Source organism: Aythya ferina (assembly GCF_964211825.1).
Source record: "Aythya ferina genome assembly, chromosome: 18".
In the NCBI taxonomy this organism is placed as follows: domain Eukaryota; kingdom Metazoa; phylum Chordata; class Aves; order Anseriformes; family Anatidae; genus Aythya; species Aythya ferina.
Genome location: NC_140317.1, coordinates 13,087,252 through 13,110,689, shown reverse-complemented (window position 1 = coordinate 13,110,689; position 23,438 = coordinate 13,087,252). Strand labels below are relative to the sequence as shown.

Here is a 23,438-nt window from a genome sequence, read left to right as displayed (position 1 = left end):
CTTCATTATAAACTGTGCAGAGTTTATATATTCAGCTGCAGAAGGAGAAAAATTACAAAACTTGAAAGAGTGTTCTTTAAACTGACCATAACCTTTAGCGAGGTCTCTGGCAGAAAAGAGTTTACTCAGGTCCACTGACATTACTGCATCAGCAAGCTCTTAGAGCGTGTGACGTATCTGAGCCAAACCACCAGTAACCACTGAAAAGGTTACTTTCTTCAGACCTTCAACTATCACCCTTGGCAAGATATTAACAAACACTTGGATTTGTACATGTTATGGGATTCTAATCCACTTGAGCCAAAAGACCTGAACCTGAAAATAGCTGTTATTTAAACTGTTTATATTTATAAAAAAATCATCAAGACTGAAATAGATGGCAGCCCAGGTGCCAGAAGTGAGAATAGTGGGGCAGGAGTCTCTTCAGCTGACTTAGCTGTAACCAGCAAATGTGTGTCTACTGCTTAAATTACTTAAGTAAAAGTTCCCTTAAAAGCACAAACATCCACATTATGGTTTTGAGCAGAAGTTTGTATGCAAACAAAAGCTTCTACAGAACCCCTAGCTGTAAGAAGTTAGCAGTGCCCATACTGTTTCACATACGCATTTTCTATTGCCTGTATGTGTCACATCATCATTTGCATGAAGTAGAAGAAAACAGCACTGAAGAAGAACTGAGACGTTATAGCAACCTTCCAGTACCTCTAAAGGGGGCCTACAGGAAAGCTGGACAGGGACATTTTATCAGGGAATGTAGTGACAGAACATGGGGTGATGGCTTTAAACCAAAAAAAAGCAGAGGTTTAAGTTTAGATGTTAGGAAGAAATTCTTCACTATGAGAGTGGTGGGGCACTGGAACAGGTTGCCCAGAGAAGCTGTGGATGCGCCATCCCTGGAGGCTTTTGAGGCCAGGCTGGGCAAGGCTTTGGCCAACCTGATCTAGTGAGAGATGTGCCCTGCTCACGGCTGGGGGGTTGGAACCAGGTCGTCTTTAAGGTCTTTGGGTTTCCAACCTGAACCATTCTATGTTTCTGTGACAGTTTATATATTTGAATTCAAATATTCCATTTTGATTTTGGAACACAAGTTGTTTTGGTTTTGACTACTATTCAGTAATGAGCTGCTGATTTTGTCACCTTACGACTTTGTTCCAGAGCAGTAACAATCAACTCATCTCAGCTCACTGAGATGCATATGAAGTCCAAGATATTTTTCCCCATACATGCATTCCTACATTTGTATATACTGAGACAACTGATTAAGAAAATTATCAAAGTCATGCAACTTAGATAATGTGATGATGATCTTATCATAAGGTCATGGTCTAGTCCCTAAAATCTCATGCTTAAGATACTTTTATGTGCATTCTACGTTTTCAAACAAGTGATCCTGTGTATTCAGATTATGCTTTAAAACATCTTCTTTTCTTTAATTATGCCCAAATTCTCAACACAATCACATTCTAATTATACTTTAGAGTGCACTGTAATTATATGTTGCATGAAAAAAAACAATTCTCAACTTTGAATTTCCCACCCTTTATTTTAATTGGATGGTCTGCTTTTACGTTGACACAGAAGAAGTTGGAAATGAGAAAGATGATTCCTTAAAACAGTCAATTAGTAGGAGAACTTTCTGCTTTAGAATGTTGTATCTTGAACAATCAGTTTTGTACTGATGCCAAGGTTTTGCACCTTTGCATGCAATATTGCAAGTACTTAAACCTAAAGAAAGCCATCATAAATTGAAGGTGCTTGACATTAAAAATGATCAGGATCTTTATCAAGCTGTCAATTCTAAACAGATCTAAAAGAGACTAGGCTCTAAAGCAAAAAGTCTTTACAGTGCAGTAATACAGTACATTTTTATATATTTCAAGAAGCTGTCTTAAGGAACGAATTCCACAACTACCATCACAACTGGGAAACTGGGAAGTTGCCACACATGTAACAAGCACAAGTAACGGTACCAGGTGCCAAATGAAGACTTTAACATAGCCAATTAAAATTCCTGCCACAACATTTCTGACTCAAAGACAGGGAAAAGTAATTATTTCTTTGGTGTTTCACTGAACAAGTTATGTTTTGGAAGAGGTCCAGAGAAACAACAGATGTATACTGAAAAAGAAAATAAAAGAACACTCTTGGGGGAGGGGGATTTGCGGAATAAAGGGAAACAGAGGATTTTGAAGTTTATTTAGAATATGAACCAAAGGTAACAAAAGAGACCAGAGACATCAGAGGATAGATGGGATAGAAAGCAGATATGGGCCAGCAAAGAAGGTGATGCATTCAATGTGAAATGCAGAAAAGCTTCTCCTATGGGGAACGAGCACAGCATACAAAGGACTTAGAAGCTAACTAAAGAAAAGGAAGAGAATGGTCACAGGTGATTTTAAGGTGATACAGATAGGCACATGAGCAGACAGGATACTTTCCAACAGTGACTGAAAACAACAGAAGAAAGCAGCTTCCAGAAGTGAAGTACCTAGATCTCAAAGAAGCAACAAAATATCCAAGAGAAAATGAACTGTGAACCAAAAATGGGGAAAAGGTAAATTATAGAGGTAGAATGTGAGTGTGAGTCTTCAGCATCTAGGAGGTACAAAAGAAAAGGCAAACTAAATTCATTGGATTCTAGATGGAAATGTGGCATATGGAAAAAAAAAAAAATCACTTCTTGCGGAGAAACTCAAATGAAGCATTGTATTTTGAAGGAACACATGGTAAGTCAGATGCTAAGACAAGAAACCTTGGGAGGCATCTCAGCCAAATCTTAGGAAAGGACAAAAACACCCATTTTATGCAGGAGACATCTGCTGGTGAGAGCTACAGAGAGACTTCAGAACGTTGAAAAAATCTTTCCAATAAGCATCTTAAAAATGTTTTTAAAGGAACTCTAGGTGAGGGATGTGTTCACACATGACAGCTTAGGACACAGAGGGGAGCAGGAGGGCAGAGAGTAGTGTGCATGTGCCATTTCAGACCGGTTTGTACTAGTCACAGCTCTGAGGCTGCTTCCCTTGCCTCAGAACAGCTAGCAAGTGCAGAACTCTTTTTTTTTTTTTTTTTTTTTTATTACCATCTGCTCTTCCTCTGAATGTTTTCCAAATGTATTATTAGCAATGCAACCATAACCAGTTTCCTTTTCCTGGGGTTTCTCAGAAATCTGAAGACAAAATTTGTCTTTTGCATTTCCCATCATGGTTACCATGTGGGACTTGAGACAGTGTTTTGGGTGGCAGATGTGGATGAGATGGCACAAGTCAGAGGAAGCTGGAAGGAACTGCCTTCATGCCTGAGTGGCAAAACCTCCTGTTTCAAAGACACAACGTGTTTTCCACTGGTATTTTTGTTATTAAGTAAAATATACAAAAGGGCTTTGAAAAGAAAAATGATTTTTCTCCCCACCCACCATGGTATTATGCCTTACTAACACATATGCTGTCCCATTCCTGTCTGGCAGGAGAAGCACTGCCATGCACGCAGCACATTCAAACAGATGCCACGCTCGTGTAGAGAGTAGGAAGGCTGATAAAAACAGAGCAGCCTCTCCACAGCCTGAGGACTAAGAGCTACTGCACACAGAGTTCCTGAACCACAGAACCAAACAGGGCTGTGATCCCCAAGATGCTCAGGACTCTCTAAGAAATTACACCTCTTACAGGTATTGTGATAATACAAAGAACTCTGACATAACAAAACCACTCCTGAACTGTCAAATTTCAGCCACAAATTCTTAACAGGGTATTAGGAAGAGTGGAGACTTCCCACTGAACATAGTGATCCACACTTGGCCTCCCTGAACGTTCAATAGCCTATGATCAGCTACATTTGTATTGCACCCACACAGCCTGGTCAGGAAGTTGTGGAATTTGGAAAGCTTCATTACAAACAACTTCAGAGACATACTAAACCCTACCTAATTCACCATGCTGCCTAAAAGGTCTCTTTTTCTATCCCTCTCCTGCCTCCCTGCTGTTCTGCTCCCTTAGGGGCATCAAGCTAAAACTCCCACTGCAGTCTGCTTGACCATCTACTCTGCAAGTGAGCTTCAGTCCATTGCTACAAATGTCTACAAATCTCTGAATGACAGCACATTTTAAACATGGTGAGTCTGGGGTAAAGCAGCTGGCAAAAAATTAATCCTGTCTCTTTTTAGCATGTGTGATTTACACAGACCCAAGTCTCTAGCCAAAGACTTCAAGACCACCTTATACAACATTTGCAAAAGCATCCAGGACTATGGATTTGAGAAACTGGAGTCTCATCTAGTAACTTCCAAAAAAGTCAGACTTTTGTCTAATGTAGCCTCTACCTCCTGCTGTACCTATCCAAATCCAGTGTTACATCTCCTACTATATTAGGCCAACTAAGGATACAACAAACTGTCATTAACTCAGCTCTTGCAATAATGTTTTAAGGTTAAATACGGTTTGGACTTCATAAAAGCACTGAGCATATGTATACAAAAACACAAATCCCCCCACCCCCGTAACAACAAAAGTGCATCTTCCTGCACAAGGTGGACCTCTTCTGGTGAGGAGCTTGTGCTCTGAAATACCTTGTTCCATTACTCTTGGCTAAGCAGAAGTCTACATGAATCATAACATTACACGTCTTCTTTTTAAGTAACTAAAGCACATGACAGCAAGGGAAAGCAGCAAGTCAAAGAATCAGAGAGCAGACGTGAGTCCTTACCTCAAAGAGTGTCAAACTTTCATTATTCAAGATGACTCTGGGAGGTGCAATAACTGAAGTTAAAAAAAACAAGTTATAAAACAGGACCATCCAGCAACCAAAACAATAAGCACAGCAGGTATGGGAAGGATTACTGCTTTTTTCTTTTTCTCCGTTTGATTTTTTTTGGGAGAAAAAAGTGACACTTTCATACTGCCAACACAGGCTTCTTATTGGGCAGATGTATAATGTGGCTAAGTGAGCAGATTATACCTCCTTTGCATTCTGAGGCCACATTTAGGGAGAAAAAATCCCTCCCCAGGTCATCTCTCATGGCATCACAAGATCCCATACACATCACAGCTACAAATAGACTTTGTGAAGTAAGGTCAAGTATTACCAACAGCACACTTACACAAATAAAATGGTAAATCTGCATCTGCAAGATGGCTTCTTACGAAGTCTCTCAAAATGCCAACTGTAAGAAAAGGAGGAGAGAAAGGTTTGCTGAATACATTTGTTTCTTCAGATGCTGGGCAGAATGGTTAATCTGTTTCTACAGAACTGCCCTCTACAGCATCTGCAGATCACCTTTTGCTCCACTCAACTGTACCATATTTGGTACAATACACCCATTACCATTACAAATTTCTTAGAAAAAAATTGGACATGTTCATCCCCTGGCAAAAATCTAAAGATGGCAGTGAAGTTCTTCCTAGGAAATCCAATAGCAGCTGCAAGATTTTCAGAGTAGTCAGGTAAGACACTAGTAGCTAATTATTAGGTTTTCTTCCATAGAAAAGCATCAAAATATAGCATCACTGCCATCTCAGAATACGAGGATCTAAATCAATAACAGTAAGGGTTACACTGTATGCAGTCTAACTTACTACCTTTTCTGAAATGATAGAGGCAGAAAGGTCCAGCCCATTATCCTTATTACAGTAGGTAAATCTTGTTTCCTCCGTTTTTTCCCGTGTGGGAAGGGAGGTTTGTGGTTTGTTTTTTTGTGTGCATGTTTTGTTGTTTGTTGTTGTTGTTGCTGGTTTCCTCCTCCCCCCCCAAAAAAAAAAAAAAAAAAGCTTTGACATAGAGGAAGCATGCAAACTTTTCTCTTGCTCCACCAAGACTTCATTTACAGATTCTCTCTGAAAAAAAAAAATAACTCTGTAACATACCATTTCAACCCAAATAATGGGAAATCATGTGGAACACTTTCCTGAGCACAAATATTTTGCCATCAAACAGCATGACAATCTCCATCAAGTAATCCTGGAAATAAACTCCCCTTAAGTAAGGTAATTACCTCAGACTCCCTTCTCATCCAGTTCAGGGATAAGGACAGTATAACTAGCTACAGCTGCTTTTTCAGAGCACAATTCCTCCCCTGGACAGCAGAAAGATCATTCCAGAACCACCCCTCTTTTGTCATGCAACTATCCAACAAGGAGAGATGTTAGCTGCAGGCACACAGACTGAAGCAGAGATACCTCTTACCAGTTTCACTAGGTCGGAAGAACCCTTGTAGAACATGACGGTCTGGGAAATGGACTCTCAAAACTACCTAGAGTCAGAGGCAAAGTACATTAAGTTAGTTCCATATAGCTATTTGGTAAGACGTGACCTTAGCTTCAAATTTGTGAGCAAGTTTCTTTTTAAATAGGGAGATTTTAACTATTTACTCTACGTGGGCAAAATAACATACAGGCTAGCAATTGCTGTGCAGCTCCTCCTTGGTCTGTCTTTCAAAGACTAAGAGAGTTGATCTATAGAAACACTATGATGTACAATGCAGCAGTATTTATTCAGAGAGAAGGAGCTCCTTGTGCTAAGTGATGCTCAAATGAAGTATGAAGTCACTCTATATCCTTAACACAGACAGGTACAGAAAAAAGCATCCATAGTAGCAGGAATCCTCTCAGTCAGACAGACCCCAGGCAGTACTTCTGAAGTAAATTGTACCATTCTATTTCCAGTGTTGGTTAGACAGCACCTAACTCGAGAACTTAATCTCTTATTACTTTGCAATAAGACAGACGATAAAAACTGCATTAGGATCATATTTATAGAGCGAGATATCTCCAGTCCATAACATCATTTACCCTGTAATGAGACATTACTGAATCTTAAGAGTTTACAGAGGACATGTAGATAGGAAAGCTCAGTCAGACATAATGATGTGTGCACATATAAGGGTTTTGAACAATCACCTGGAATAAAATAAAAAGACCTGTACTGCCTGCCACTTAACAACACCATTACAGGCCAGCTGATTTTACGTAGTACCACTGTTACGCAAGTCCCACAAACAATTAATGGAGACAGAAATTTGAAAAGTCCTCCTGTAAGTAACTGAAGATCCTGTTGTTCTCAACTGGTTTCCAAAGCTACTTAATTCCCAAGTTTGGACTAGCCAAAAGGACTGGAAAAAGAACAAAGGCTACCTTAGGGTAACGTTCTATCTTTTCTTTCATCTGAGCCTCCCTCAAAGAACTGGTCAGCAGTGGAGCTTCTTCCAGGCGTTTCCTAGATACATGGGAAGATGACAAGCTATGACTTCTATAACTTTAAGATATATTTTGGTATTACTAAGAAAGTGTTAAGTCGAAGCAGGGCTGATGAAAACTGATCAATTGTTCCACGTATCCCTCACAGCAGTTTCCCCACCTCTCACAGCTCCCTGCCCCACTCTCATATATGGAACTCTTGAGCATTGGTGATAGCATTGTATAAAATTACTTTTCTTGTACAAGTTTAAAAATAAGTTCACTAGAGCAGGTGCCAGAAAAACTACTAAGAACAGCAGCAGAACATTTGCTGAGATTATGTGAGAAGAGATGGATTTATTAAACCAATGAAATAGAGGCTAACGTGGGACAAGATTACTTCAGGGAGGGAGAAGAGCTACTGAAAAAACAATATTGGCACAAGAATTAACAGGTTAATTAATCAGCAACAGAGAAACAAAACAAAAATAGTAAGTTTCATCTCATTCAAGAAATGGCATTGCAGACTGGTCTTTTAAAGGGAGTAGTAGGTGCAAAAAAGATCTGCCAGTATTCACAATAAAACAGTACATTCAGGAAAAATATGTATTTTTAGCTCTAAGTAAAAAAGTAAGCTTAGATCCAACAGATCCCTTTCAATCTCATGTTCAGCTGTAGATCTTTTTCCTTGTTTGTACTTAATTCCAGATAACTCATTTACTAGACTAAATTTTGGTGAAATATTTGATCATCTAATTAAAATTTAGCACAACTATTTGAAAACTCTCTATTATACCTCAACAATTTGAACCTCTATATACATATTTTTGCAGGTTTTTAGGTGTGGGCTTTTTTTTGTTGTTTTTGGTTTTGTTTGTTTGTTTGTTTGTTTTTTTGAGAGTCATCAAGGTATCTCAGGAACAGCTGCTGAACAAAACAGCTACAGGCTTACTTCACCAATTGTACCCAGAACTGTCTGCCAGTACACCGCAAAGATGCTCTGAAAGTGTTACTCAGAATTTGAAAAACAAACATGAAATTAACCTGCTCCATTTCTTCCTTGTGTACCAATTTCTGATTTACACCAATTCTCAGCTCTTTATGAAATTAGAGTTAAATTCTAACTGCACTTAAAGCATTGCATTGCATGCAGCTAGTTCTTGGTAAGATTCACCAGCTTAAATCAGAAGTCAAATGATATCAGTTTCATGTGCAACTTGCCTTTATTTTTATCCCTGGCTGCAAGGGAAAAAAAGGATTACAAGCATCAGCAAATTTGGAAATGACGTCTTTTTTGAGGGGGCTGAATTCCAGTAACCCCCAACCAAATGACCCTACATTTGTACCACTAACTACTCCAGACCCACAAGTGACAGAGCAATTTTCAGGCCAATCTGTGTACACATGCAGATTTTAGAGGCCTTGGCGGGTGGAGGAGGTGGAACAGCTCTAAGTAAGAAGTTCAGCTCAGTCTTGGCTATATTGCAAAGTGAGCTGTCCCGAAGTTTCACAGAATACTTGTAAAGTTTAAAAGAACGTTGTGATCCTCTTGAAAATAAATACACTAATGAAATTAAGTTCTTAAGGACGTGTTGACAGCAAAATGGTGTGATAAGGAGACAAACATTACCTTAACCTGAGTTTTTAGTTCAGAATTTAAGTACAATGAAGTCATGAATATTCAACAGCAAGCTACTCGAACAATGTCTTCCTATAGTTCTTCCCTCTCTTCATGTGCATCCCAAACATTCCCACATCTTGCTTTGTGGTTAAGCTTAATTTTACATTATTTCCATTTGGGTAATTTCTCAAAGTTGGTCTTTTTTGATGAGGTCTAATAAAAGTTGAATGCTGTTTCTTAAAATACATGGCTTTTCTTACTGGCTGAAAAAGCTAGTAGCTGCTAATGATGTCATAAAATCAGAATGGTTTAGTTTGGAAGGGATCTTAAATATCGTCTAATTCCAACCCCCCAGCCATGGGTAGGGACACCTTCCACTAGACCAGGTTGCCTAACACCCTACCCAGCCTGGTCTCACACACTTCCAGGGATGGGACATCAACAGCTTCTCTGGGCAACCTGTTTCAGTTCTTCACTACCCTCATAATGAAGAATTTCTTCCTAATGTCTGACATAAAACCTACCCTCTTTTAGTTTAAAGCTATTACCCCTTGTCTTGTCACTACCTGCCTGATAAAAGAGCTTCTCCCCAACTTCCCTGTAGCCCCCTTTAGGTACTGGAAGGCTGCTATAAGGTTTCCCTGGAGCCTTCTCTTCTCCAGGCTGAACAACCCCAGCTCTCTCAGCCTCTTGTCATAAGAGAGGTGCTCCAGCATTCTGATCATCCTCCTTGTGGCCCTCCTCTGGACCTCCTCTAACAGGTCCCTGTCCTTCTTATGTTGGGGGCCCCAGAGCTGAACACAGTACTCCAGGTGGGGTCTCACGAGAACAGAACAGAGGGAGAGAACTGACTCCCGTGACCTGCTGGCCATGCTTATTTTGATGCAGCCCAGCATACTCAATGAGAGTTATTCTCACAAAGCTATCATTGTGCTCATATGTTTTGTCCATTAGAAGTTGTTAATTCCAGCCATTTAATTCCTAGTAGTAAATGTGAAATCAGATCAAAACAGAAAGCAGGAGCTCACCACTGCTTTGAGCCTCTCGCAAATCAAAACACATCTAATTATAGACAGTGGTTGCTCTTTAAGAAGAAGGGGGAAGAAAAGGAAGAAAAAGAGACAGTGTGTTAAGTGGCTTTGAGTAACTCTTTGAAATGCAGAAGGCAGAAAGAGACCTTTCTTTTAATCCTTTCCTTAGTGAGGGCCTGGCCCTCGTTACCTTGAGGTTCTCAGATAAACTTACCACCACACAGGCATCACAGACATTTCATTTCATTAAATTTTCAAAATCCAAGTAAAACAATTATCTCATGCACAAATAGTCAACCAGTTCACACAAAAACATACATTCTGTCACAGAAACATGGGATAGCCCTTGAAATTAAACAGCATAAAGGGCAGAGACTTCCAGTGCTGATCATTAATTCAGTAATTCCATATCCAGTAACTTACCTACAACCCTCTCCCCAGAAATCACAGCCATCAATAGGAGCACTGTGTTACTCTGCTCAGCAAAAGAATATGAAGCAAACTCAAACACCAGCAGAAAGGGAACTTACCTCTCACTCTGCAGTTGTGCCAAACGTTTCCGTACATCATCCACTGTGACTTCAAAAAAATCATCAGGAAGGTCATCTAGGCCAGCAGGAAGTGGTTCTAGCAGGTCTAAGTGACATAAAAGTGGCTCTCGTTCCACAAACTACAGAATAAAAACAGGCTTAGGTTAGTCTCAAATGCACTACTTTGCTTATTCTGAAAGGTTCCTGAAAAAAGAATAGTGTGTTCAAACTGAACTACAATTACTAGTGTGGAATTCATGACCATACGATCAGAGACTGACTGTATCGAGGCTGCCATTGTTTTGACTAGTTATTTTTTATAGTTGATAGAGCCTGTGGCACAATTCCTCCCAACAAGCAGTAGAAGCCTATATTGTTTGATGAGTGACACCCTAACAGCCAGCTGCTCTCCTGTCTGTATAGGAAAACCAGGGCAATAACCTCTGCAGTCAGGTAATGTAAGGAGAGATTACTCCCCTCCAGGACGGGCATGTGGGATCTTCTCACTGACATGACAGCATAATGATATTTTGGTAGCTACAACCTTGTTATAAGCATTTCTATCCTAAAATTATACTTTACCTCTCCACTCCACTCTCATCCTACAGGCAGTACACAACTAATACAGGTGCTATTCTATGTACTACTGCTTATAAACTGCCCTTTTAAATTGTTCATCTGCCATGTATTCCTGCCTGTCATCATGCTTTATGTTCTCTTGGCTTGCATTCTCTTGCCACAGAGCCAAGGGTACTAGGTCTCAATCCATTTCTCCTTACTCTAGAGAGCCATCCTTTGACCTGTTGAGTTCTCTGAACTGAGTCACTGCAGGTTTTCATTGTATGTTTCAACTTTTTAACCTGGCTTCTGGTAAGTATTCTGTGTCAAATGACACAAAGTTCCCTTGGACAGCAAAACCCTTTTCAGAAAGAAATCAACCTTTGTTGTAGGCAAAACAGACAGATGGTGGGGGGAACACTTCAGTATACACATTAGCTGCAATAAAGGTACTCATTACATTTATTGGCAACTTTCCCCACACCACAGCTGCTGTGGATATGCTGTTCAAACAGCAGAGACCTCCAATGTACCCCTCTTACTTGTAAGGCACAGGCAGCCTGGCCACTCTGCTCCCCCTGCTTCCAAAGCCCATCACTGGCAGTGGGATATCATGATTGCAAATCTGTCAGCCCATTTGTGTCCTGTCCTATAACTACGGCTGCAGTTTTATATACATCTGTATACATACACATATACGAATACACATAATCACATGCACACACACACTCCCAAACTATCAGACAGTGTTCATCATCTCTGAAGGGAGACTGACACTCCATATCCCTTCCAGTTTAGAAGGGGTGAGATACTGGCTACTATCCCTGACATCAAAAGAAGCAGCTGTGTCAGAATGTGAATATAAACCACAACAGGAGTCAAATACACAAAAGACAGTTGTACCTACTGGACCTTGAACAATTCAAACTTCCTGAATTCTAGAAATTTGTACATGCCCAAAGCTTGAAAACAGAATATTGTGCTAGAGCCTATAGGATATGCAGGGGGGAAGGAGTTCACGAATGGAGAGGCCCACCAGAATAAAAATTTTGGTAGTTGATACAGCATTTCTTTACAGTCAGCTGCCAGCCTAACACAGCCCTAGGTTCTATGAACAAATACGTATATATTGCCTTACACATGGCAATATTAAGAGTATATATTGCCTTATACACTCTTTGCAATCCAAATGAGTGCCTAGATGTCCTCTCCTCCTGCCATCTGTTCCATCTATTCTCCCTTCCCCCAAGCACAGGCCCCTTGGGAAGCAAAGGAGTCTCCCTCAATTGTCAAAAGAGAGGACACAAATTACAAGGCAATGTTCACTCTATTTGCGGGCACTAAAGGGTAATTTGAGAAATTAGAAGAGCGAGGTTGTATGGGTGGGACCCTTGGCTACATTTAGAAAGTTGAGCAGAGTCAGCTTTAACTAGAGGGTGAAGGACCCTGATTGCAGCTTTCCCTGCACTCAGGGGAGGAACGTCCAGGGCTGCAGAACTCCCTGAGCTGCCTGCATGAAATGATCCTGAGCATACAGAGCCACCCTCTGGGAAAGAGCCTGTGGCACAACAGTCCTAACTGCCATGAGCCACTGATCCAGTAAGGGCAGATCAGTGTTAGAGGAGAATTAACCAGGCCTCCCAAATAATCAGGTATACTTCAGTCTCCTCCTACAGGCTTGTATTTCGTTTCACTCAGAACACACATACTGAAAACAGACTTCTCCTTCCAAAGTTAAAAAAAAAAAAAAAAAAAAAAACAACCAGACATACCCTATGGGATGTTGTGAAAGGTGGTGCTGACATACAGTGGAATTACAAAGTCTGCATTAGCAAATCCTAAACTTGTCATTTAGCACCAGTGATAACAACAGCAGGATTCCAAGTGGAAAGTGTCAATCACTTCCCAAACCATGGGAGCAGGTAAAGACAGCTTCAGCCCAGACAACAGAAATAATAACATATCAGAAAGTGGATGTATATCCCAGCCCACGGTGTTCAGCTGTCACCCCTTCTCTCTGTGCACTCACCATCTCAGGCTGCCTTAGAACTGCCATTCACACCTCGCTTTCCAGACGTCTTTGCTGAGACAACTGGCTCTGCACTGCAGATAGCACTGTGCCAGCAGGAATTTCCCCCTCTACAGTCACTCAGCCCAGCAGAACTACGTATGCGCTGTGACACAAAACTACTTCTTCCTAGACATAAACGCCCTGTTCTTGCCCTCCAAATTATATTCAGCCAAGACGTGCCTGTTTAATTCTCTGCACCATACCTATAGTGGCCCAGAACAGACACAGACTTAGCAGCTGAAACGTAACTGTGTAATTTCTTCTGTTCCCCAGCCAACACTGAATGCTGACTATATTAGCTTCCAAACTGGCACATAACTTCACTACCCCTTTACATGAAGGAACACACTTTCTTCTATACGAAAGAAAAAGCATATCTGTTTACATCTAACTAGACTGCAAAAACACACAACTACAGTAAGAATTTCCTAATATTAAATTTTCAGTTAACCCCTCCTAATAACAGTGAAAATTCTGGAGAGAGCTGTAGCAACTGAGTTTTTGTGGAAAATAATGGAGGTGTTTTGAGCTTGTTTTTCAATGTTTCTGCAACTCAATTTCAGAATTACATGACTAGGTCTGTAAGAGAAGAGCAGCACAAGGTGTCTACTAGGCACAACTTAGCAATAAAGAGACAACCACAGTGACTCTGAGGATGCAAAGTCTGCCACATCGTATTACTCCTTCTGCCATGTCTTTCACACCCAGTGGAACCAACCATAAATCTCACCTCCTTACAGACATAAGAAACACTTCAGAGAGAAAGAGGCTGTTCCACCAATTCCTCGCCCAGAGTCCAGCAATCAGAAAAAATCCTGTTTCTTTATCCATTACCATTTACTCACTTAACTCTTCCAATTCGGGATCTCCCAATCTAAATACTCTCACTACAGCTTTGCTTTAAAGCCTCAGCGACAACACCGAAGTACAGGCAGAATCTGAAAGCTACCTTCCCATGGCTACTTACAAAAAGGACTCTACCAGGTAAACCTACTCACTTTCCAGTTCCAATCTGGTATTTTCTTCAAGTGCCAAAAGGTAGCTAGCTATCTCTTGTAATAAAAGATGGCCACCATAAGGGCAGTTTCTGCCTTTCACTATTGAACTTGGAAGGAAGGAAATCTATGCATTGTGCCGTTATCTTTCTGTCAGTAGTACCTTTCAGAAGACAAAGATGCTGCATTATGGTTTGTCACCTTCCCAAAATATCAGTTCTTTGAAATCTCTATTTCTACCAAAGCTGAGACATTACACACTTTTCACCAGCAGGCTGAAGCCATCTATTCACAACAGTGCCTACCAGGCAATTGATGTAATTGCAGTCTATGCAATACAGCTAGGTGTTAGAAAGAATGCAATTCTGTCTAAGCTCACTATCCTGGCCCCAAGTAAGCAGGTAAGCTGAGGAAAACCCTTATTTAATTTGAAGTATAGTGGTGGCTATTGTGCTTTCCACAGCAGTAAGCTCTCCCTGCAGACCCACCTCCTCCCCACCACCTCAGGGAGCTCTAATCTCCAGGGGAATCTGGTGTAAAGTTACCTTCTAATAATTAATGTTCTGACATCAAAGTCAGCATGCAGCTGTCTGTAAACCATCTTTATCCTAAGAAATGAAGGGACGCCAGCACAGATTTTATCCAGCCTCTCTGCAGCTCCAAAAACCACACACAGGCAAAGCATTAATGGGAAGATTCTTTTACAAAAATGAACCTTTGATGTTTAAAAATAATTTGTTTTGTTTTGTTTTTTCCTCAGGACTGAAAAGGGACAAAAAGCAGATGCCATGTGGCTAGCCCTGCTCTGCTGTTGCTGCTGAGAGCAGAGGATGGCAGGAATGGAGGAGGGAACAAAATGTAATCAATCAGCAGCAAAAGCACCAGAGATCAAAGGGCTTGAAAGCAGCAGTCAAAATCACATGCTGTTTAACACAAGGGCAGACCCCCCCCAACAGAATCTGCAGCTGCTTCCAAAACTGTTCTCAAACTGGAAGGATGGCTGGCTCCCGAAGCGCCTCTAAGTGGTTTGAACTGGACTGCAATTCTGAGAAAGATCCTGGATCACAAACAAGAGTCCCTAGGCCACCATGGTGCAGCTCTGTGACCATCAGCACAACTTCACATTAAGCTGTAGCCAATAAAACTAAAATTAGTTCTGTCTCTCCAGTCAGCACATGGAGAAGCACAGACAAAAGGCTGGTGAAAAGTAACACCTAACACTTGCACCATTCCTTCCTTCCTGTTCAGACACAATTAAAACTCCTCCTTTACAAATCACTCATAGGTGAGAGTGTGATTGAAGCAAGCAATGCATTAGAGCAGACAAATCACCCAGCCTACTGTTCAGGACTCCACACTCAGAGTCTGTTCCAAAAGGTTAAATAACACTGATTAAATGGACCCAAACATGTTTCTAATATACTAAAACATTCACCACTGGGTTGGCAAGACCTCTTTCTCCTACGTTTATAACTGTTCCAGAGTCCTTCCAGGGTCTGGCTTCTCCACCTAAACAATTCAGAAACTCATGAAGAACGGACTGCAACCACAAAGAAGTCAACCAAGGTAGAACCTCTGCATCAATGAGAGGGCATACACATAGCCTTGTTAAATTCCTCCTGGACTGAGCACCCTTGGAACCTTATTGGGCGTCTTTTCTTCCTGCATATGGCTTTTCTTTGTTTAATCCCTTGGCTGGATCAGAATCAAAGATAAACACCAAACTCCAACTCTAGGAGGTACTAAAAACTGGGACTTTATTTAAGAAGCAAGATACTTAAAAGCAAGACAGAATATACTTTTATATGCAAACAGAAGTAGGGAAAAGGAAGGAAGGTTTCTGTATCACCTGCAATACTAAGAAAATTAAGACTCACAGAAGGAATGGGTAGACTGAAAGGAAGAGAAGATGCCCAGACCTCATTTTTCAAATAGCTAAATTTTGTCAAAAGTGGTGCAACTGTAGCTGAAAAATTCCTTTCCTACATCTGTGAGCCTTGCAATCCACTGTGTCACCAATAGTTAAGCGGTAAGTTGAAGCAACCATGGACAGGAGGAACTGAGGAAGCAGATGTTAACAACCACCAGCATTGGATGCTGCTTTCACAATTGCTTTACTATGAAGTTCAGTGTTCCACAGAACATCTTAGATGAGAAATAGGGTACACCTTACAACCTAAGAGTTCAAAACTCTGTCTTCTCAGGTCTTAGAAGTATGTGATCAAGTTGCAGCAAATCTGTTAAGACCACTTCTCCTAGGACATAATCCTGCAACGAGCTAGAAAGGTTATCCCTTTCCATGTGGAAAACTCTGCCAGACTTGCATCATTCAGAGGGCAAGTCAGTCACAACAAGCAGCAAGCACTTTCTTAGTAATAGAAAATATAAGTCTGGACAAACTCTGCTCACCTTCAGAAAAATTACATAGTCAATAGCAACTAAAAAAGAAAAAAGGCAAGTTTCCAGGGCTCAGGTGACAAGTGGGCATTTTTTAAAGACATTTAGCTTTTCATGAAATTTGACGCAGAAATTTAAGCTCTTCTGGGCTGTTTCTAATGCACTTGTGTTGCTTGCATTAGAACCAATCACCAAGGATATCTCAAGGTTCAAAGCTTTGCTTGCCTCTGGACAGTGGACAAATTCATAAATTCCCATCTTTTGTATATCCTATAGCAAACAGACCAAAATGCAAGTTACTGAACTTACTTGGCAGAACTATATATCACCAAGGCATCCAATGCTAAATTGGGGGAGGGAGGGGGGGGAAGAAACACACAGCATCTCAAATATGGAAACATCTTTCCCCACTTAGGCCAAGGCATGATACAAAGCCTTCACTGCAAACAAATTTTACCTTACCTGCTCTTGCTCATTCTGCAGCTCTTGGCTGTTCTTTGACTTCTTTGGCTCAGAAGGGCCTCCAGGGCTAGAAAAAGTCGCTGGCAGCTTTGAAGATGGCTTATCTAACCCAAGAGGTGGAGTAGCCACAGAAGTGTCCCCCAGACGCTGTCCATCTCCAAAAAAAGGGACAAATGGGGTAGACTTGGGCTCTGAGGGAGGACACAGCTCCTCCACACTGGCATTAGGTTCTCTAATCAAGCCTTGATTGTCTGTGCAACAGTTTAAAGACAAGGCCACATCCCTGTGGTCCAAGTCCTTTGGGAACACGTGCATTTGAGGTAAGGGCACATTCTCTGCTCCTCTGATAGAGCCTGGCCTCACCACTGGCTCATTACACTGTGTCATGGCATCCACAGCTTCCTCCTGACCAGACAAACTGCATTTCTTCATGACAACCCTTAAAGACAACACCAGAAAAAAAAAAAGATTATTTATCATAAGTGCTGTCCTCCCAGTTCTCAACATGACCAAGACACAAAGGAGACAGCTAGACCATAGTTTAATAATCTGCTTCTTCCAGAGCTACAAAGAACCAGTTGCAGTTGCTCTGAAGTTAGGAGGAGGGAGGAAGCAAAACAGGAATTACCCTCCCCACAGGAAGGGAAGAAAATCGCCCTCCAGGGAAGAAAAAAGTTAGCTGTAAAACACAGTTTTTAATCATTCCCACTTTCTGTATATATTACAAAAAACTGGCTAGATGATCACAGAAAACCTGTCATTGTCTATTCCCCACCTCATGGGCAGAAGTTTCAGGTAAACAGGCAAAGACAATTACCAAGCACAGTGATGTTTGTCTTTTTTGAATTATTTTCATTCAACTTTTTGGTACTTGAAACAAAACAAATTCATCACTAGAGTGAAAATGAAAAATAAAGAGCCCAAACTTTTCTCCTCCCAACCTGATGATGGCACTGCCTCCAGTCAGACCAAGTGACTTCAGTGTTGTCTTCTCTAGTTCATCTTTTCCTGAGATCTGTAACAAAAACAGAGGAAAAAAAGAAAGTAACTGTCTATCTGAGAGCATTTAAAGAGCTCTTTCTAGAGTGAAGCCTATATTAAGATAATCATCACACAGCACCAGAAACAACTCACAGCACATTCTTTCTGCAGTTGGAAATGAGACCTGAATACATCTGTATTCACCCATTTGGCTTTACCATATTCACTGCTTACTAAGGGATCTTCATTGAAGATAACCTATACATGTTTCTGTCCCATGTGTATGTCCAAATCTGATTCAACCTCAGCAAAGCATTATTTTTTATGTCAGCAGTTAAATCACAGGCAACATATCTGAGCTAGAAGACAGCTGATTTCATTACATACACTTCCCATCTGCTTGTAATGACCCATTCCAGAATAAAGACGATCTGTCCACAGAGGTCAGTGGGAAGTGAAGGGGACAGCTAGGGAGAACGAATTCCATAATACACACATACAAAATTTTAAACAAAACATTAACAGCAAAAGATCAAAACAGGGAGGAAAGCAAATATTTATTAAAATGAAACCACTGTTTTGACTCTTGAGCTTTAAAAGAAGTTGGAAAGAAAAACACAAACAAGTCATTGAGCTCATTTTATGGGCTCAGAGGTCTAAACGGCTCTGGGTTATGTTCCAAAAAAGCTTTTTTCCATACAGACTTGTCAGGCTTTCAAAAGACCAACATTTTTCTACTTCCCCTCTTAAGAAAGTTCAAAAGAAACACTTTCCAGGTTGGAAAGTGGAGCTAAGTTTTCCCTGTATTTTAGGGACAGAAGAAGAGATGGTTAAGAAGGTTTTGGTGACTTACCTCATCTCGCATGTAAATACAGACTGGACAGAATTCACCATGTTGTTCCATAAACTCCCTGCAATAAACAGCAAAATACTGCAGCATCTGTAGAGCAGTCTATCCCTTCCAAAACCAACGTAGAGAAATAGTAAGAAGCAAAATTAGCTAGCATCACTCTCCTCCCTGTTACTCAAGCAACAGCCGTTACACACTTCACAGAATTGGTATTAGCAATTAAGTAAAGAATTTGCTCCAGTGCACTCACTGTTCCTTAAACACAGCTCCTGACAAGTTGAAAAACAAAGGAGAAATAATTCAAGTTAATTCTGAAGTGAGCCAATTTTACAAGATAAATTCAACATCATTCTTAGAGTGCCTCAGTGCCCGATCTGTAACATGACTAGTACTTGCTCTTTTTAAACCCTTATCTAAGTTCAAAAGTTTATTAATGTATAGACAGTACTTCCTTTATGGAAGGGTCAGTTTCTTCCCATGTATGCGCAGCAACAGAACAGAATGAAATACTGCTCTGAAGCAAATAATGTGAGAACAAAGAGGTTGCTTGTCTTAGTATCAGAAAGATTTAAAACAACAACAAAAAAAAGCAACAGAAGCTTTTAGATTTTAGGGACCAGGGATGAAACAAAGCCAAAGAAAAGGCTGCTGCTCTAGAAAAAGTGAAGATAAACATACAGGTGAGTATTCCAGTGAGGCAATGATGCAAGCTGATGACAGGCCATCTGCAGAGGAAGATATAAGCAAAGGATTCATAGCATAGAAAAGAGGGAGAACTAGTTCAGGGCTGTGAAGAAGGCAGACCCAAGTGCTATTCTTAAAAAGATGCTACTCTTCCCTGAAGATAAGCAATTCTGCGGCATTCAAGAATAGAAGCTTTATTACATATTTATTTGATCAAACATTGAAAGGAAAAAGCCAATAACAATCTACCATAGCAAGTCTCAGTTTTCATCCATCCAAGATCATTCATGCAATCAGCAGTGCCCACTGCGTGCAGAAATGTGCGCGTTGTTGCATCACTGAAATGTGAAGGCGTATATGGAAGATGACTCGGTTCCCTCATTAATTCAGAATCCTATCAGAGATCAGTTATTCTGGTATCAACCTAGAGTTTTGTCACAAGCCTCCCTAAATTCTAATCAGATAATTGCCACACACTCTCTGCTTCTTTCATTACTGGAGAAGCCACCATTGTAAGCATTAACAAGCCCTGACCAGAATTTTGTACAGGCAGCTAGTAAGTGCCTTAGTACTTAACTCTGGAATTGGAATCAAGTCTGGTTTCAATAGTATCAGCATTCAATTTAAGAAAGAATCATTGCAGATGCAAACTTCTACTACAGGAGTTGATTTGGCCCCAAGCCTACAATTAGGAGGGTACAGCCTACCCCTTTGATTTATACTGAGTGATCAGGCTCTGTAGTCTAGACTTAGTTTATGACTCCTCTCTTCCACTGTAGGTAAGAATCATTTGATGCCACTGGGAACATCATGTCCAGAAGTGAACTATGTGCCTTACCTTGATGCATCTCCCAGCTTCACTATGGAGAATTTAATTTGTGCAGAAAACAATTTAGAGAACTGAAAGAACAATTAAAGATGGAAGGATTGTGTTGTGTTTTTTTTTTCTTCCCATTATTAACCAAGAAGCTGTGAAGTAGATTTTCCGCTTAACGACTGACATAGCTTTAACAAAAAAAACAAAAAAACAACAAAAAAAAGCCTCTTCTTATGATCAGTATTCTTTCCAAATCCAATTCCCCCCTCAGGAACAAAAAATAACAAGCATTAATAGTGTATTATCTTGTGGGAGAAAAAAAAACAGCACACCAAACATAAGTGTTGATGGCAGATTATTCTGTGCAAGGAAAACCAGCACAACAAATAGTGATTCAGCACAGAGCGCTCATCCAAGTAAACATGAGCAACAATTATACTCATCCTTTCAAGTTCTTTGTGTTTTTTGTTTGTTTTTTAGAAAGAAAAAAAAAAAAAGAAATAAAAGCAATGCATAAAACTTGAACCCCTGGGATTCAACCTGCAATCAGAAAGGCAAAGCAGTGTGCCAGGGAACTGAAGAAATTAAAATTGAATGGGTTAACATAAGATAGTAAAATACTAAATGTTAATTTTCTTGATTATCTGCTTCTCTAAACAGCAGACTACAGTAGATGGAGACCACCAAGCTTTCTCCTATGCCTCACCCCACCGGGAAATACTCACACAACTCCTATGACTAACAGAATCCACCTCTCTACAAATCAGCTAATGAAATCCACCTGACAGCCACATCCTTGCCCATCTCCTGAGACCTCAAACAAAAGAGGCTGAATTTAGTCACTGAATCAACTTGCCATTTTATGTGCTATTATGCCTGTGTTATTACTAAATTCAAACAGAACTTTGCAAATAACTTAGAGGGTTATGTAAATTAATTCTGGCACTTCACTGTCTTCTCAGTTATTTGAGGCTAGCGATTGGAGTGAACTTCACAGAAAAAAAGCAAAATCTACAAGGCCCTGGCAGCCTGAAAGTACTCCAGTATTTCCCTCCAGAAATCAGAAATTTTAAGAAAATCTATTTCAATAATTTCTCTGTACTATTTGCAATTCTGCAAAATCAGTCACAGATACATTCCCTTAAATATGCTTATAAAACATTCATCTACTAGGTGTTCAGGTGTCACAAAATTTAAGTAGGAACTCAGATCAATTACATCTATCACATTACTCACACCTATCACCTGTACCTTCAGGGACTCAGAATCACAGAATGGTTGAGGACAAGAGAGGCTTCTGGAGGCCTTCAGGTCCAACACCCCTGCTCAAGCTGCACAGGGGCCCCAGCACATCCTGTTGTCTGGGATTGTTCCTCCCGAGGTGCAGGACTTTGCACATTGCCTTGCTGTACTTCATGAGGTTTTTGTCAGTCCCTTTCTCCAGCCTGTCCATGTCCTTCTGGGTGGCAGCATGACTCTGGGAAATCCATTATTCTCCCCAGCTTCATGTCATTTGCACACTTGCTTAGAGTGCACTCTACTTCATTGTTCAGATCGTTAATCAAGATGTTTAACAGGACTGGACCCTCCATCGAGCCCTGGAGCATTCTACTTATTACTGGCCTCCAACTAGATTTTGTACCACTGACAACTACCTTCTGGACCTGTCTGACTCATTCTCTATCTTATGCTTTAATTTGCGATCATCATACCTGGGGGGTGGAACAGGGAAAGCCTGTAAGAAAAGGGAATCAGTGAGCAAGCCTGGGTTCCTTCTAACTTTCCTATAAAGGAGTTAAATGAATTGGGTTCATTATTTAAAACATCCTGCTTTCAGCATCATGTAACCCAAAACGTGTGTGTTTAAATTACAATACTCCCAGCCACAAACTTATCTCCCAGATTTATGAAGAAAAAGGATCATTTAAGCAGGAGCCAAAATCCATTCAGTCAACCAAGTAACTAATCCTGAAGTGACTGCACGTTATGGAGTATGTCTGTGCTGTGGCCACACTGACTACTGTGGTTAGAGAAGTTTCTACTTTGTAGCTGTTAAGACCACAAGTAGGCATGCAACAAACCCAACACAAAGGTGATTATTTATAATCATTATTACAGAAAGACCATCTTAAGACAGGAATAAGATTCTCTATCCAGGTAAGGATGCAAAATAACCCTTAGCACACTATCAATCTGCTTGCACAGCAGAAGATGGGTCTGTGTACCCAAACGCAATGTACTACTTTCAATGCAGTGGTTCCTCTAATCTTAAGTATCATCATAATGTTCAATTGGAGTTATGTAACACCATTAGCTTTGTCAATACCTTATGCAGTCTCTCTATTTTGTCCAAAATAGATCACAGATTAGCAGCTCAGAAGAATATATATACAATCGATGTTTTGCATAATATTTTAACATGTATCTCGTTAGCCCAGTACAAAGTGATATGAAATAAATGATCAGGGAAAGAGTCAGTGAGTCTATAGAGCAGAAAAACAAAAGGATATAGCCATTAAGTTCTAGAAAAATTCATCAAGGATATTTACATTTAGACTAAAAATGCAGCTTCAATTAAATATAAGTGAAGTAGCTGGAATCAGGAGTCACTCAGAATTGAACACACCATCTGGAAAACAATACTCAATCCTTGAGTAATCCTCAAGAGCAAGAGCACATCAAAGAGTTCCAGATGGAGGATGTGGGAGAGCAAACCTGTTAAGCACAGGCCAGAATTCAGATTTCTGTTTGCTTTAATTACAACAGTCTATCTCCAGCCTTGATCTAAAGGTTAAAACTTAAGCCTTTCTAAATAAAGTATGCAACAGCATGATAATATGGGACAAGGCAAGTCACAACAAAACTGACAGGCTCTGCGTGCTAGACTCAACAAATCCAAATAAAGCAACCTGTAAAACCAGTCCTGAGGGATGGGTCTCATTCAGGGAAGTGAGGGGCTGAGAACTACTATGGGACCAGCTGCAACATATCCGAATGGTTTCAGTACTGAGGTATCTCTTATTTTATTTAGAGGGGGAATACACTTCTCCAACCAAACCAATGCATCAAATGCTACCATGCAGGAAGTGACAGACAAACCCAGAGCATCCTAGCTATTACATTCAACCTTCAGATTATGAAAAACAATTACCCTTCTAGATGATCAAAAAAAAAAAAAATAGGTTGCCACCACATACAGTACTGCAATCAGTTATACTCTGTCAAGGATAGAAAGCCATATACAATGCTCTGTAGGAATCAATCTGTAGCAGATG

General features: G+C 40.4%; 1 protein-coding gene across 7 annotated transcripts in view; it reads right to left on the bottom strand.

The window, feature by feature from the left end:
- The window catches only part of ASPSCR1 (ASPSCR1 tether for SLC2A4, UBX domain containing), a 53,285-nt gene that overhangs the window by 15,568 nt on the left and 14,279 nt on the right, over nucleotides 1-23,438 (bottom strand). For all 7 annotated transcript variants that reach the window (XM_084492448.1, XM_084492451.1, XM_084492449.1 and 4 more), the window contains 8 exons: nucleotides 18,666-18,723; nucleotides 17,773-17,846; nucleotides 16,832-17,270; nucleotides 10,349-10,488; nucleotides 7,125-7,206; nucleotides 6,178-6,244; nucleotides 5,096-5,158; nucleotides 4,702-4,754 (listed from right to left, as the gene is read on the bottom strand). In XM_084492448.1, the coding sequence (XP_084348574.1) occupies nucleotides 4,702-4,754; nucleotides 5,096-5,158; nucleotides 6,178-6,244; nucleotides 7,125-7,206; nucleotides 10,349-10,488; nucleotides 16,832-17,270; nucleotides 17,773-17,846; nucleotides 18,666-18,723 (976 nt within the window). The remainder of the gene's footprint in view (nucleotides 1-4,701; nucleotides 4,755-5,095; nucleotides 5,159-6,177; nucleotides 6,245-7,124; nucleotides 7,207-10,348; nucleotides 10,489-16,831; nucleotides 17,271-17,772; nucleotides 17,847-18,665; nucleotides 18,724-23,438) is intronic.